General features: G+C 39.5%; 1 protein-coding gene across 15 annotated transcripts in view; it reads left to right on the plus strand.

The window, feature by feature from the left end:
- The window catches only part of AFF1 (AF4/FMR2 family member 1), a 199,028-nt gene that overhangs the window by 156,891 nt on the left and 24,436 nt on the right, over positions 1–17,701 (plus strand). For all 15 annotated transcript variants that reach the window (XM_036339004.1, XM_036339014.1, XM_036339059.1 and 12 more), the window contains 3 exons: positions 9,983–10,037; positions 10,159–10,196; positions 12,225–12,381. In XM_036339004.1, coding sequence (XP_036194897.1) covers positions 9,983–10,037; positions 10,159–10,196; positions 12,225–12,381 — 250 coding nt within the window. The remainder of the gene's footprint in view (positions 1–9,982; positions 10,038–10,158; positions 10,197–12,224; positions 12,382–17,701) is intronic.

The raw sequence follows: 17,701 nt of genomic DNA on the forward strand, positions 1-17,701 counted from the left end.
TTGTAAAGTGCAGTCATTGCTTCAGATTTAGTACAGTAAACCTCTTAGTGCTCACAGATTAATTTGATCTGGTGTCAGCATTAGGGTTCTTTGACATGCACTTCAACTGCTTGAGTGACACATACTAGTACAGCGCTTGGGGGGTAGTCTAATGTGCTTTGAATGTCAGGAAAGAAATGTTAATTGAGTCATTTGTACTTTGGTTTCAAAAGTCAATGTCGGTAGCACTGGAGAATAACTGGAGCCTGTCTTAACCCTTCTCTGTTCAGACCGTGGAGGAGCGCTGGTGCTAGCTAGCCTGGTGGTAGAGGATGTAGGAGGGAAACAAATATGTGCAGAATCCACTGCTTTTACTTTTTGTGGTTGAAGCTCTAGTTAGTTCTTAAATGATGAATTCCTTCTGCCAAGCTCTGCAGGGGAGTGATTAGTTAGGACGTCAGTGCCATTTCCCCTCCGTTTAGCGGAGGAGGTGCCTGGCTTTGGAATCCTCTTCTTTCCCAAGGCTTAGGTCTGTGCAGTTCTCAGGGGAAAGTACGTCTTTCCTTTTTTAATACAGTTACTAGATCCTTTATATGATTGGGGACAGTTCCCTTTCTGTGCAGCCAGATACAGTTTACGGGTATCAATTCTTTTGCCAGCCTTTCAGAAGGGATAATCTGTTAATGTTTGAGAAACTATAAAGCAGTCTCCAGATATTATTGTGGCTAACTTTCTTCTCCCTTCCCACCCCTGCCCTGAAATTGTCAAGTCCTTACTAGAAAGTTCCCTCCTTTACTTGTATCTCCCTCAGAAATCGTCACTGCTTATTTAGACCAAGAGACAGAACTTAGCCGTTATAAGCAGTTTGCAGTTTTATTTACATACATGGAAAGTTTCTTTTGAAACAAGGAAAATGCAGTATCTAGACTTAAAGACTGGGATTGGAAGAAGAAGAAGAAAAAAAAAAGACTGGCATTGGGATCATCTTGAAAGTTTGATGATGAGAAATGGTACAAAGATAATAAAGGCTGAGAAGAGCCTGATACCTTTTTAAATGAGGCCGAGTTTTCAACTTTTATATTCAAAACATTATTGGTTTTGAAACTAAATGTTGGCAAAGGTTTAAGGAAGCCCCATTATTTCAGTTTATTATAATATAAAATGATCACATCAGGACACATGTCTGCTGAAATGTCCTAAAATTTAGTCTGAAGAAGTGACTTACTTGGACCAGCTCATTTAAATTATATTTAGCCTAAGGAAATTGTTCATAACTCTCCTTTTTAAGATATTTCTTTTTGTCTTATCTTTAAATGTTAGCTTATATTATATGAAAGTGTTTTGCCTGGATCCTTTATTTTAAAGGCAGCTGTAATGTAGAGTGCTATTTGCTGATAAATATTATGGAAGAAGTGATTAGAAATCACCTAATGTGCAAAGCTTGTGAATTATTTGTCACTGAGATCACACCCGTCTCCCGTAAACAAGAAACAAGCATTTGTGCTATCAGTCACACATTGGTAGTTCTACATTCAACCTTCAGCATCACAGAGTGTAAGTGGAGACCCCGTTCTAATAATGCTCAGTACTCAATACCAGGTGTTCCTAGAAAAGGATACACCTTGTTTTCACCCTCAGCTTATCTGATCAGATGATTGAGGATCCAGGGTTACTGCTGTTCAGAACTATGTTAGTAACCTAGATATACTGGGAAGTGATTTGTTAGGAGAGTTAGGGGTGTAAAATAAAAGAGAATAAGGCAGGTAGCTTTTCTTTTAAATATGTTAATGTTAGCTATGCTGTCAGGAAATGAGAATTTGTAGGATTGAGTATTGAAGATTTCTGTTCGTAAATGGGAGCAAACAAAAAGAATCATTCTGTGCAATGTCTTTTTTTAAAGCTGCTTATTTCAGAATTATAGTCACTAGGGCACATTAAACCAACATTTAGAAAACACTACAACTCCCAATTGTAGAATCACCTTTTCCCCCATCCACACTATGCTGTGACTAGCTTACTGTAGGATTATAGACTCTTGGAATAGTCAGTTTAACTCTTCAACTTTAAACTTTACTAGATAATAATCTAGGATCTCTTGCAGGACAATGTTTGATTTAACATTGTATATGAGTTCATGCTTGAAACTTGAGTAATGTTGAAGGCATAATGTTGAAGGCTATGTAACGAAGCCTCTTTTAAATAATTATAAAAATACTGCTAAGGAGCTGGATGGATCATCCTCTTCAGAGTATTCACCTTGGAGTTATACTTTCAAATGATGCAGCTCTGGCTTGTACTACTCTGGGAGCACCCCTTTAGGATAATATCTACCACTATGCTTGGTCTAAGACCAAAGGTCAAATAAAATGGAAAATAATAATTTTGTATAATAGGTAAATGTTAAGTAAATGAACCTGTGTGTGTCCTACAAAAGAAAGTCTTCTCATCATTCTTTAACGTGCCTTTGACTTCAGTTATATAAACTACTAGAGTCCCAGTGCATGAGATTTGTGCACTGGGGGGGGGGGGGGGGGAGAGGATCCTCAGCCCGGCCTGCGCCCTCTCGCGGTCCAGGACCCCCCACTCCTTACCACCTGCCTGCAGTGGAGGTGGCGGAAGAGGCTCCCGCCACCTCCACTGCGCTCGCCAGCCATGAGCCCAGCTTCTGGTTGAGCAGCGCTCCTTCTGTGGGTGCACACTGACCACCAAGGGGCAGCTCCTGCATTGAGCGTCTGCCCCCTGGTGGTCAGTGTGTGTCATAGCGACCGTTCATTCTGCTGTTCAGTTGATTTGCATATTACACTTTTATTATATAGGATTCTCTGGGCTTGGCTCCAGGTGACTTGGATATACTTTCAAAAATTGCCATTCTTTGCCGAAACCGGTTTGGCTCAGTGGATAGAGCGTCGGTCTGCGGACTGAAAGGTCCCAGGTTCGATTCCGGTCAAGGGCATGTACCTGGGTTGCGGGCACATCCCCAGTAGGAGATGTGCAGGAGGCAGCTGATCGATGTTTCTCTCATCGATGTTTCTAACTTTCTCTCTCTCCCTTCCTCTCTGTGAAAAATCAATAAAATATATATTAAAAAAAAGAATTGCCATTCTCCATTCAGTGCATAATTATCAAACACAGACTGGGTACCTAGTGCTGCTTTAGGTATTTGGGGAAACAATGACCAATAAGACAATATTCTTGTCTTTCACGTCTTGTAACTAAAGGAGAGTGGCATGTAATACAAACTTGGTGATGTGATAGTGACCGGCGTGGGGGAGGAGTTTCCTTGGATGTTGGTGATACTTCTGGGAGGGAGATCAGGAAAGGGCTCTCAGAGGAGGTGACATTTGATCTGGAGCCTGAATGGTGAGAGGGAGGCAGAAAATGCTTGCCACCTTTAAAGGGGCTTGATAATTTATGCTGCAGGCTGTAAGACATTTGAAAACATCAGAAAATAATTCTTATTGGAAGTGACTACTTTAAAGTGGTTCATTTGCATATGCAAGACTTGGTTTAAAGGAGCCCTTAAGTGTCAATTTAAGTTTCACTTTTAATCATAACTGCTAATTTACTAAGTGACCCTAGACTAATTTAAACAATAGATTGAATGATTGAATAAAAAGTGTTTTAAATTTCTAAGAATCTGTTAGGCCTAAACTAATTTGTGCATCCCACCCACTCTGGGATACTGGGCTGTAAACAAGGTATGGTTTACTTCCGTGAGATTTCATATTCCCTCCCTCCCTTTCCCCTCCCCACCCCCCACTCCTTCTCCCTGCCAAGATCCTCCATAACCAACCCTTTGCCTTCCCCTCCACCCCCCATTACACAAGTACACTTTCCATTCTGGCCACTTTTGACTCCTTGCTGTTTTCTATATTCCGATTACTTTCCCCCAATCCCTCCTCCTCTCAGGTCTTTCCTTGGATGCCATCCCCTTATCAACTGTCTTCCCTAACAACCCATGGAGAAGAGCAACCCATACCTATCTTTTCTTTTTTGTACTTTTGTTCCCCTCCATTGAAAAAGGATAAGCTGTTTATCTCCTTCCTCTACACCAGCAATTTTCAGCCTTTTTCATCTCATGGCACATATAAACTAGTTATTAAAATTCTGGGGCACACTAAAAAATATATTTTTGCTGATCTGACTCCCCCCACCCCAAAGGTATAATTTTGATTCATTCACACTGGATAGCTATTGTGTTGGCCTTTTTAAAAAAAATCTGACAATATAAGGGACAAGAGGTCAGTGCTCCTGACTACACAATCAGATATTACCTGTTTTAAAAAAATTTTGTGGCACACCTGCTAAAAATCGCTGCTCTAGACTTGTAAGTGCCTCAAGAGCAGGGATTTTGTATGCTTGGAATCTTGACTAGGGCCTGGCATATAATAGTAAGTACCCAGAATAAATGTGGAAGGAAAATTATTATACATAAACTTGATTAAATACCTGAGCAATATTTAATAAACATGATTTTCAGCAATAATCTTTCTAGACTTTGTTTCTAGTCATCCCATTTGCCACCCTTGCACTAGTGTCTTATTTGTCATACTTACTGATTTAATCTTATTTTTTAACTTCACATTTTCCCTCATCTATACTCTTAGGCTTTTTCTCATCCTTATTTGATCTCAGATGATCATCATTTCATCAGCGAGTTTGAATACTCTCTTATACCTCTGACAACAGTTTTTACTTATCAACCATAATAAGCTGAATTACTGTATTAAATCATGTGCTGAGTCACTTTCCCCTCTATCTGATTAGTCCATAATCTCCCATAAACCATCTCTCCATGAATTTGAATTCTGCCAACTACTCTCGCCCTTAGGAGAGTTCCCCTTTATATGTTGTCACAACTGCTTAAGATCTGCTTTTTTATTTTTTCATTTATTGTATGTGGAGTCCTCTTCATAATTTGTAGCCTCCCATCATCTTGTACAAAGCATTTGTAGTCCTTGTTTCTGCCCTTTATAAAAAAAAGGAATCAAAGTCTGATTGAATTGAAAAATTTGGGGAATTATGTATCTACTTGGTGCCTAACCTCTTTCTCCCTGCAATCTATTGCTTGTTCTGTCCCCAAATCAATTTTAGATTTGTGCAATTTTACACATTCTTACATGCTCATTAGCAGTGCTGAAAAGCATTACTTTACATACCATTCAGGCACCTAATACCAGGGTTGTAACTTATTAATTGCTGAGCTTGCTTTCACTTGCTCTTTCCCAAATAAAATGTAGGGCCTGATCATAGGAAAAGTTTAGCCAAGAAGTTAGTTTATTTAAGTTTTTGGGGTTGGAATTGAGATGTTACAGAATATTGGCGGTGAACTCTTTGGCAAGCCCAGTCTTAGGAATAGAAAGGGAATAAAGGCTTGTCTGGTGTGTCTTCACAGTCACAATTGCACTGAGTCACTGAAGCGTGCCTGCCAGAACCTGTGCTTGGTCTGAGCTTTGCAGAACAACTGCCAGAAGAATGCGTTTGTGCAAGGGGTTTGAGGATTGTAACCTCTAAGTCAAAAGTTTACCTAACCAGTAGTGGTTAAGCCTACGCGGTAGTTCAAAGAGGTGCGTTACCTGAGCACTTGGCCTCTTTTGAACGGTGCCAAGATAGGCCGTATGGTGCTGTGTGCTCTGAAATAACTGCTTTGTCTTAGAGGTTGAAAGTGAAATTGCAGTAGTTATTTGACCAGTTTAAAAAGCATGTAAGGTTTACAGTTTATTGATTTTCATAAAGGAAAAACAGCGTATTTCTTTTATTCCAACAAGATAGTTATTTTACTAATTTGTCCTTTTTTTCATAAAGGTTCTTAATTTATTAATCCTCATGAAAAACCTGCCGTCACCACAGATAAAGTCCCTGAAGAATCTTCTCTCCTTCTGTTGTCATGTCTTGCAAGTCTATATTTAGGTTCATTTTTCTTTAAGGAATCATAAATCGTGCCAAAGCCAGTTGTCTCCCCACCACCAAAATGGGTTCTGAATTGAAACACAAAGATGACATCTGCTGTGGTCTTGTACATTTTGGCCAATTTTCCCCGAATTTCTGTCGGGTACTGTAGCCTTCCCAGGGTGAAGGACACTGATGACCATTTGTTTCCACTGAAATAGTCTGTTGGTCATGAGTTTCCTGGTCCGGATAGTTACTTTGTTGTTCATGGTGGAGGTTGATCTTCAAGCAGCCAGGGAGGAAAATCCTTTCTCTCTTTTTTGATAGTTCTTTTCTTGTAAATCGAACTCTTCTCTCTGTTGGCACTGGAACTTAGATTTCATTGCATCAGTGCATTAGTTTTTCTAGCTGTTGGGTTCTACATGAGCTAGAGCAAGGGGATTGGACCCAATGGAATCGCTTTTGCTTCCTGTCTCCAGCATGTACCAGCTTCATGACCTTTTCAGTGGCAGCTCCAAGCTGGTTCTTCATCCTTGGACTGTGAGGGGATCAGAGTCAGCCCACAGGGTTGTGGGTAAAGGGAGTGAGTGCCTGTAGTCCTGATCACAGTGGAGGTGCAGTATGTGGTACTGTTACTCATTCATGCAGCCAGCTTTTTAGATAGCCAGCCTGCCAGATTCTAGATATAGAAGTTATGAAAGTACAAATGACTTGATCCTGCCCCAGAAAACCTTATAGTTGAGTACATCCTTTGGGGCTTGACCCAGATTTTATTGATGTGAATGGGATTGGTTCTAAGAGATTTGATTCTTTTTAATGGGTATAAAGGTGCTCACCCAGATGTGATGTAATAAATTTTGCCATTCTTCACATTCAGTGACCAGTTCTTTCACATATAATTTGTGAAGTATAGTATGGGATGGTATACTAATATTCTAGGTGTCAGATATAATTGTGGGACAAGTAGGGGCTTTAGCAGCTGATTTCTTTGAATTTTTCCCTTATCTCCTAAAAATAAAACCTTTACCTGTTGTCGGGTTACATTTCCCCCAACTATATAGATTTTTTTTTTTTAATATATTTTATTGATTTTTTACAGAGAGGAAGGGAGAGAGATAGACAGTTAGAAACATCGATGAGAGAGAAACATCAATCAGCTGCCTCCTGCACATCTCCCACTGGGGATATGCCCGCAACCCAGGCACACGCCCTTGACCGGAATCGAACCCGGGACCCTTCAGTCCACAGGCCGACGCTCTATCCACTGAGCCAAACCGGTTTCGGCAGATTTTTTTTATTTTTTTTTTATTTTATTATTTTTTTTAATCACAATGGCATTTGTGATTAATTTTCTAGTTAATGGGTTTTTTTTGGGTTTTTTTTACATATTTTATTGATTTTTTTACAGAGAGGAGGGGGAGGGATAGAGAGTTAGAAACATCGATGAGAGAGAAACAATCTATCAGCTGCCTCCTGCACACCCCTCACTGGGGATGTGCCCGCAACCCAGGTACATGCCTTTGACCAGAATCGAACCTGGGACCCTTCAGTCCGCAGGCCGACGCTCTATCCGCTGAGCCAAACCGGTTAGGGCAGTTAATGGTTTTTAAGTAACTTTTTTTCTTACTGGAGATGTAATACCTGTTTGTTATCAAAACTTTAGAAATTATTTTTCTTCCCCTTACTTAAGAGCATGCTTCTTATGTTAAGCTACCCATCTCTGGTGATGTAAATGTGGTTTCTGGAAGATTCTTTGGTTACTCTTGGCTGAGTTGGCAGATGCTCACGGTATGCTATGTGTGCTGATTCTCATGTCAGATAAATTATACATGTGAATTTTGATTAAATGAAATGCCATGTGTAAATCCCTAGTAATTGATAGATCTTGTTTAATCTTACTAGTTTATCATTGCTTTTTGAATGAGTGTTTCTTTGGAGATACCTTTAGCAATCTTCCCTCAGTGGTCACTGTCCCTCCACACTTAGGTCCTGAATAAGTTTTGTATCTGCAGGCTTGTTTTGCCATTATCTACCTAACACTCTGAAGGGGGTAATTTCAGAGTCTGGAACAGCATCTTTTTATGGTCCCTTTTATTCCTTAACAACAAGCAGAGCTGAAAGTCATAACATATACTTTCTGACTTAGTATATCATACATACTTTCTGATTGACTCTAGAATATATTCATGGAAGCTGGGCATTCAGTAGTGAGGCAAACAACTGACAGGGTATTTAGTCCTCTGCTCACAGCAGGAAGCATGGTTGGATTCATGGTCATTGACGTTTCAGGGAATTAAGACAAATCAGTTTTATACAAAATAAACCCAATGACTAAGAAACAAAGAGATTCATTAACTGTGGTTTTGTTGTTGATGGTTAATATTGAATATAATTTGTCAGTTTTTTTCCTTACATTTATTCCAGAGATGGGTCTCTTATTTTTTGCTTGTGTGTACCCTAGCCAAGCCACCATTCAGGAATATACCTGTTGAATAACTTTTTCTTCTATACCATTATGATTGCTACTGCCAAGTCCTACATCTGAGGGCTGTGGTGTCTAGCCTGGCTAACATAGGAATTTAGCTTCCTTTAGATAAATATTGAGTGAGATCTCTATTTACAAGTTAACAGTTTTCATGTTTTTTTAGAAACTTATCACAGGATGTTGTTAGTACATTTGGTGGTGAAAGGCTTCCTTGGCAAGAATTACAGTGTTGCATGTAGGTGGTCAGTATGAAAGAGCCAAGTTTTAGCATTTGTTTTCATTAGGAAATACAGTGATTATAGCAAGGATTCCCAAAATAAAAATTGTTGGTGAGATTATTGAAGAGGTATTTTTAGAAATACTGAAGGATTGTAATCTCTAATATAATTTGCTTTTTGGAGCATAAATAATACTCAGGCTGATTTGGGGGTTTTTTTGCTTTTGTTTTTCACTATAACATTTCCTCAAAAGTCATGCTCATAAATTGGGTGGAGGAAGTAGAGGGAGCTTTTACTGATTCATTCCTTCGACGTTTGGGCATCTCCATGGAAGAAGGTAAAGGGGAAGAGATAAAAAGGGGTTAAGATTTGCGTAAATGTACAGATTGGAAACTGTTCACTTTCAATATGCAGGTTCGTCATAAACCACACTGCCTAGAGATGAATATTAATATAACTGAGGAAGTGAGCTGAGTTTTTATGTTTATCAGAATGATAGCTGTCTATGATATTATTTGTATTACTGCTCTTTCCACTGATCATTGTTCAAGCAAACGAAAAAGAATCTTTTTGTGTGCATGAACAATAGAGTTCAATATTAATAATGGCCTTTGGACAAAAATGTAGGATGAGGGCACTCTTGGGTGACTGTTGACTTGATAGCTTCATACATCTTACTCTGCATTTATTTAATTCAGATATAGTTCTTTTTAAAGTAGTTTTTGTTTTCATTGATTGTAGAGAGATGAAGGGAGAGAGAGACAGAGAGACATCAATGTGAGAGAGAAACATCACATTGACTGGTTGCCTCCCGTACGCATCTTGAATGGGGATCTAACCAGCAACCTGGGTATGTGCCCCGCTAGGAATCAAACCAACCACCTTTTGGTGCACGGAATGATGCTCCAACCAACTAAGCCACACTGGCCAGGGCTCCATATATAGTACTTTTTATAGCACTGTTTTAAGCATTCATCTGCAAATATTCATTAATCTACTATTAACTCATTTAATGGTTGATCATTTATTCTAGTTGTTAGAGAATATAGAAGGAAATAATTTAAATGTATCCTGTCTTTCTTTCTCCTCTCTCCCTCCCTCCCTCCTATCTTCCTTCCTCCCTTCCTTCCATCCTACCTACTTATCTACCTACCAACTATATGGGGCTGGCAACAACTCCCTGTCTCTTGGTAGTTCTGCCTTTAATGCTCAGACCTGGGAAGGATTCCATTTTGAGATAGTAAGGAGCTTGGACTGAACTACTTTGTGTTATGATTGTAAAACTTATTGGAGGAATAAATAAAACCTATCCCACCCCCATTTTAATCAGTCAGCATATTTTCTACTTATATGATAAAGGAGTTGTTTGAAGTCATTGTAAATCGCCCTGTCTGTGCCCCGCCCCTTCCAGCATGCTTGAAGATGACCTCCAGCTCAGTGACAGTGAGGACAGTGAGAGCGAGCAAGTAAGTTGTGTGTATCCCGTAATCTGGAGTCCTTTTACATCTGTCTGACTTTTCCGACCTGCTTACCCTAACCTGTCTTTTTTCTTTTCCTCACCCTTCTCCCCCTGTTGTGAATGCCTAGGCCCCGGAGAAGCCTCCTTCCACATCTGCACCGCCAAGGTACCGTGTGCGGGTTTCTCCCCTCCACACCAGTGCTCGCAGTTTTCTACTGAGTGGGAGCATTACAGCCTTAGCACTTTCATAACTTCTTCATGGGGAAGGAGGTGGAGTATCGCAGCTAAAAGAAAGTACCTGTGTAATATTTTGGAAGCTTCAATCAGCCTTAGAGAGGCTGTTAACTCTAAAAAGGGAAAGAACCCTACCCCCACCTAAACCATCAGTGTCGGAGAAAAAAATTTTGAGAGTTTAAAATAAGCCTGAATCACTTTCCTCAGTATTATGTAACCAGTATTTGAAAAGTTATGCCAAAGAGCCCAGTGTTTCTATGAAAGTGACAGATTTGCTGTATTTTCAAAAATTATAAAGCCAAATTTTCTGTGGTGGCTGTTTTCTTAGTCATGAATTTTCTAATTGTTTCTGTGGCTTTTTCAAATGGCCTGCAGTGCATTTTAGTGAGGTGGAAAATGGCACTGTTTTCATTTTGGAAACAGCTTGGCTATATTTTAGAAAACATCATGCTTTAATTTTTGGAAATGGAAACTAAACCACCTCTGGTATTGAATTTAATAATTTAATATGCCAATACCTGACCTCCACGGACAGGGAAGAGTTAAATTACATGGTAGCTGTTTTACTCCCTTGAGATGTGGTCGTCCATTCAGAGACAGGCTCAGCAATAGGAACCTTCCTCGCATATGTGTGACGTGATGGTTAGTGTGGAGGAAGCTCATATAATTTTGCAAGGTCTTAGAGTCATAAGCTCTGCTCATTTATTTATATTTCATTTTGTTCAGTAATTTCTAGTAGCTTATAATGACTCATAAAATATGACAAACTAGCCTAACTTAAAAGAGGAGGAAAAGAAAATAGAAAAAAACAAAGTGGGGATAAATCAGAGGCAGAAATAACACAAAGTGTATATCTCATTCTGATCCTCTATGGCTTAAGCTCTTCAGCTCCCAGTGTGAAAATGATCACAAACCTGACCACATTTTTTCTGAGGAAATTGTCATAGAATAGTGTGTTTGCTTTAAAATGACCTCATTTGTTTTATTGGTTATAATTTTTAAATTCTACTTTAATATAATTTTATTTAATAAATTTATTTGATGTTTTAGGTAGATTTGGAGGCTTTCACGAGTATAAATATTGATTTATTGCTTTGGCTAATTCCATTAAAACTGCAAGTTTTAAGATATGCTTTGAAATTCTGTATAATGCCCAGCAGTGTTTTCTCATTGACCCAGAGCTATTGTCCTATTCGTAAAACTTGCAGTAGTTAGTCTCTCCTTCAGCTGATATTTGGAGGTCATCCTAAACCACTTATAAAAAATGGCCTACTTCATAATTCTGCCCGAATGTGTCGTGCTTGCTTTTGAAGTCACTTTCCAAAGGAAAACCATATATATTTAGTAGTCTTTGGCTATCATACAGTTAGTTCTCATCTAGACAGTAGAGAGATTTTAATGTATTGGCTGTTCTTTCATAAATGAACTTGTTTGGGGTATATATCTATCTATAGATAGATATTTATATATTTATATCTATCTATCTACATATCTTAGGCTTTGGGCCATACAGTCTGTGTTTAAGCTAGTCAGTCAGCTCTGCTTTTACAGTATAAAAGCAGATAGACAATACAGAAAATAATGGGTGTGGATGTGTTCCAATAAAACTTTATTTAGAAAAACAAGCAGCCAGTTCTGGCCATAGTTTATCAACCCCTGACATAAAGCACCAAGCATCTACGTTAAATTAGTTTAGCTTGAAATGCTTTCAGAAGGAAAATTCCACAGGCTTCTCTTTTACATTGTCATCTGATGAGCTATTTTAAGGTGTTTTTTGTTGTTGATTTTTTGAGTCAATGTAGGCCTTTCTCTCAACCAGACGATATGGTAATTTACTAATGTTAGGCAATATTGAGGCCCTTTCTTTTGAGTACCAGAAAAATGGGCAAAACAGGACAGGAGCAGAATGGGGGATCCACCTTGCGTGGTGCCTTCAGATGATCTCTCGGTTGCTTTGCAGCGCTCCGCAGTCACTTCCAGAAGCAGCGGCCTCAGCACATTCCAGTGGTGCGGAGTCAGAGAGCACCAGTGACTCAGACAGCTCCTCGGACTCGGAGAGCGAGAGCAGCTCAAGTGACAGCGAGGAGAATGAGCCCCAGGACACTCCGGCTCCTGAGGTACCGTGTCCCCTCCAGGAGACCGTCCCGACGGCAGCATTGGGGGCTGGAGTCCGCAGTAGGCCAGACCAGGAGCCTGAGTGGCTCTGTCCCCTGGGGCAGTGCTTCCCTGCTCCTACTGGTGCAGAACAGGCTGTTTCTATTTACTTGTTCTTACCAAACATTTGGCGGTGGAGGTTTGGGAGAGAGGTCTTTTCTCTTCTGTTTAAAGCGATAGGTTCTTCTCTGTTGTTGCTAGTGTGTTTTGAAGAGCACCTCATTAAGGATGTTTGCACACCCTTTTCTTTTCACTTCTCTTGGAAAAGAAAACTCATTTTTAGTGGGCTGCTGTTTAAATATTAATGAGATTTCTTTTTGAAATTTCAGGAATGCATGAATTAAGGAAATCAAAAGGAGACAGTGTGCTTTAGCAAAGGGCAGGAGCATGAACTAGAAATAAGTCATCAGAGGTTCTATTTTTGAATCACTAAAAGCCATGCATTAAATGGATGGTGACTTGATTTTGCCAGGGCTGTGTTTCTGCGCCCTCTGCCCCATGCAGAACAGGGACTATTGTGTTCGCCTGTCGCTGCCCCCTGGGAAATATTGTAAAGATAAACAGATGAGGTTGAAAACACCACATGTTTCTAGAGGATTTATGTTGCCTCCTGGATTGTCGAGCACAAGAAATTTAGTAACAACTAATGAGGTTGCCAAATGCCTTCAAAACTTGGAGTAGCAATATAAAAATTATGCTGGAGAAGGACACGTAGTGGAAAGGGAAGGCAGTTTTGGAAGACCAGCTTGTATAGAGAGAATGATTCTGCATATTTAAGATGGGAATTCTGAGAAATGAGACTTTCTAATTAAGAAAATGTTCAGGTTCTCAGTATCTGTCTCTGCTGTTTAGAAAGCAAGGCAGTTAGTTCCACTACAGCATTAACCGAATCCATCTGTACGTCATGGAGCGAGAGCCGTGTCTGAGGGCAAGGGAGGCTGAGGAAGCTACTGAGTGTCATTTTTGTTAGATGTGAGTGTGTATCTGGCACAGAGTAAGTGCTCAGTAAATGTTTTTTGGAGTGCATAAACATAGATCAGCATGAACTGCACTTGGAGTGCCTTTCGGGTTTTAGAAACTGCTCTCTGTGTTTCTGGGGGCTCTTTGTTTCCTTGTGTATCTAATTACTGTTGAGGTGATTTTTCTATGCCCCAGGGAAAAAGATACTGAATATGCTCTGCAGACAAACTATGTGGTTGTTCATGTTAATGTTTAGAAGATCTTTGCTTTGTGTCTCACCTTGTTCAATAAGAAAAATCTGTGTGTTCATTACATTACTGAAGGAACAGAATTCAATTAAGTAATAAAATTCGATTCAAATAAAGTAGAAATGGCACAGATTTAACTGAATAGTTGAAATTTTAAAGAAAGATTAATCTAGTATTTGATTTAATGAAACCATTACGTCTTATGCTCAAGTGGTTACTGAAATAGAGTTAGAGAGTATTAGATTAAAAAAATTAATGTTCCCACCCTTACTTATTATAGTTATTTATTAAAATGTTCATGTCTTTTATTCATCCACATTCAGTGAGATGTCTTTTGGTTTGTTGAAACAATAGGTCAGACATTTGCCACAATGATGTCTGTCAACGTGGCTGGCCACAAAAACTCCAGCACACATTCCTGAAGGCACTCCCAACGAAGGCGACTGATTTGACCTTTCTCATCCACCTTTTAAAACACACACACACACACACACACACACACACACACACACACACACATTTTCAGAGAGGAAGGGAGACGGGGGGCGGGGGGGGGGGGGTGGACGTCAATGATGAGAGAGAATTATTGATCGGCTGCCTCTGGATCAAGCCTGCAGCCCAGGCATGCCCTGACTAAGAATGGAACCTGACTAAGAATGGAACCGTGTCTTCCTGCTTCATAGGTCAACGCTCAACCACTGAGCCACGCCCCAGTTGGGCCCATCCACCTTTTATAGCACTTCAGGACAGCAGCTTAACCTTCTTTCTGGCATGCTCATTCTTGGGAGTAGTGTAAGAATTCTTCCTTTTCTTACCACCGCCATGGAAAAGAGTGGACTCCTTTGGAATGTTGTACGCAGACCAAATACGTCCACTTCCAGTTGTTTGCCAGCAAAGATCAATCTCCTGATGAGAAGGAATTCCTTATCCTGGACCTTGGCCTTTACATTTTCTGTTGTATCCCAGGGTTTAACCTTGAGAATGATGGTCTTCTCCATAAGGGTTTTCACGAAAATTTGCATCTTTGCAGCGGTTCCACCACCGATGTCATATGGAAAAAAGTCTACTTTGTTTTTTTTAATTACCTTACTAAATAGGTCCATATTTGTACTTTGGGGTTGCTGTGCAAATCTAACCTTGGTATGATTTGTATGTTATATATTGAGGTTCAGCTTCCCCAGAAATAGTTTGTCTTTGCCTAGATTTTAAACCTTTAATTTTCCCCCAGGTATTTAACTACTTTTCTTTCCTTCTAAAATAAATGCTTGCATTATTGTAAATCTCTTGTATTGAGAGTAACGAATTCCATACATAACAGGCCATAGTTACTAGTTATTACTTTCTCTTCTTTAAATTCTATTTTTAATGCTAAAAATTTTGCTTTTTACGGCTCCATTTTAAGTTCATTTAATGAAATAGTTTAGTAACCTTTTGAGAATATGAGATGCTGTGTGCCTGCCCAGTGAGCTGATGGGGAACTTGGAGAAAAGCAGTGTTTGCTTTACAGTGGGCATCAAAATACAAAATGTGTGGGACACCTCACCTTCTTCCGGTTCAGTGAAGTTCAGGGGAAAAGAATTGTTCTGTTCTCCGTTATTCAGGGATCTTCTTAGTTTTCTAATCTATTCTTTGTCCATTTCTTTGGTAGTTAGCTACCTTTGGGTGATTGCCTGGGAGGCTCCCTCAACCCTAAAAGGTTGGTAGCTTTCTTTTCACCTCCTAGTAGAGTGAAGCACTAAAGACTCAAACCAATAGCCCTTTAGCTCTGAAGCCCTTTTATTTGCTACTACACCATGCTGCTTCTCTCCTTCCTTCTTTGCTTTTCGTTGTCTTTTAATTTTTGGGTGCATACTCCCTCACAAGTAGAATGTTTTACTTAGAACAGTAGGCATCTGTTGTACATAGCTCAAAACTTTTCACAATCATAATTCACTCTAAAATATATGAACTTTTGCCAGTTGAAAAGTTAGGAGAGGTGAAACATGTATTAAAATGCTGAATGAAATGGATCACATTCTTTCACTTCCAGTGTGCAGTGTTTGGGCTGCTCCAGCCCTGGGAGGCTGGAGGCGGGGCATAAGGAGTGGCAGAGGAAAAATGAAAGCTCAAACCTTGATCCTATCCAGTACTTACATTCTTAAAATTCATTTTAAATCTAGTTTTAATAGATCCCTTATGTAAAAGTTTCCCCATCCCAATAGCTAAATAATGTCTGATCTTGAAGAAATTCTGTTCACTTTACATCTTTATGTCTTTATAAGTAGGTATACAGAAAGGATTGTCCCTATCCTTTCCCCTCCATCTGGGCACAGTGGCTCAATTTTACCCTGCAATTGGGCCATACGCCTTCCGGGCATTTTAGGACTGCAGTAGAAGAAAATGTGTTTTATTTCTGTAACCAGGACATTCCTTTAGGGACTACTAAATGTATCCTATACTGTCCTGTTTGTGGGGAGAAGCAGCAGATGATATCTATACCAGGATTAACTTTTCTTTTTGGTTCCTGCATATATACTTTTCTACCAAGCATGTCGGTGACTGGAATGCAGTTGTAAACATAGCCCTGTTGAGATCTAGCCATACCTTGCCCAAGAAAGGGTTTGGTTCCTGATATGATTGGCAAGTGACTCATGCCTTGTCCCCAGCTAACCACTGGTATTACCACACCCTCAAGCCTTTGCAGGAACTAGTGTTTGACAAGCAGGTATTGTGTGCTAATCTTTTCTCTACCTTTAACAGTCATCCTGTCTTTCTAGAGTACTGAATACAGTTGTAGATTATATGTGACAAAATTCCTGGCACATAAGAGTAGTTTCCTTCTTCCCTCCCTCCCTGCTCTGAAAAATCAAATGTGAGCCTTGGTGTAGAGCTGATGTAGGTATTGGGAACTGTAAAGGAGGTATGTTATCCTAAGCAGCAACATGAGGTAAGCAGAAAAAAAGCAGTTATGCAGCTTTCTTTCAGCTGAAGTTTGGCCCTATCTAGTTCCTTTCATTTCTAATCTGTTTCAATCACACTTAGTCCAAACTAACTACCTGATTATTTCATTACCTAACTTTTTTCTGGTCAAAAAGATTTTACATTATATCCACCTATCTTCCATGTATTAAGTTCACATGTTTTTATAGAGTTGAATTATTTGGGATATTTCACTTGGAAAAATCATTAGCAATCTTCCTTGTAAAACATTGTCCACCTATGGACATGGATCTCCTTATCCATAATTGAGCCAGTTAAATCCCATGTGCAGTATCTTTCTTTTAACTTCCTGGTGCATTCATACAAACCACCTGTCAGATGGATCTTAAGGAAAACATGCAGCATGAAGTGATGTGCTTCCCTTTAAGAATAAAGTATAATCGCTACTCATTCTATTAGATATTAATATTTTTATTTGGCATATTTATGGGCACAGTAATACACCTAGAGGAATGTTCAAATTAAAATCTCAATGTATACCACCATGTGTAAGACATAATAGTAGAACTTGAAGATGCAGAGGTCTCTGTCATTCTGTTAATAAGATCTAACACCCAGCTGGAGAGAGAGAATAGGATGCACTAACCATCAGTTAGCAACAGAGATTTATGAGATAACAGATGTCAGGGACTTCTGTTTATTTGTCAAATCAGTTCATAGATAATCAGTCAAATCTCATTGCTCTGAATTGTGTGCTGTGGAAAAATAGGTGGTATTTCAGCTCAGATTGCCTAAAACAAGAAATGTAATGCTTGATTTTTAAAGACTTCAAATGGGAATGAAGCTCATCTAATGTGACCTCACTTGACTCTTTTTTAAAAATACTGTATTTTATTTATTGATTTGAGAGGGAGAGAAACATTGATGTGAGAAAAAAAAATCAATTTAGGTTGCCTCCTGCATGTGCCCCAACTGGGCATTGAGCCTGCAACCTGGCTATGTGCCCTGACCAGGAATTGAACCTGTGACCTTTCAGTGCAGGGGACAATGGTTAACCAACTGAGCTTCACGGCCAGGGCGACCTCACCTGACTCTTTCTATCAAGGTGTAAATCAAATTTGAAAATCAACATGTATCTGTGATACAGGGAAAACCT

The sequence above is a fragment of the Myotis myotis genome, unplaced genomic scaffold, assembly GCF_014108235.1.
Source record: "Myotis myotis isolate mMyoMyo1 unplaced genomic scaffold, mMyoMyo1.p scaffold_m19_p_1, whole genome shotgun sequence".
NCBI lineage: Eukaryota > Metazoa > Chordata > Mammalia > Chiroptera > Vespertilionidae > Myotis > Myotis myotis.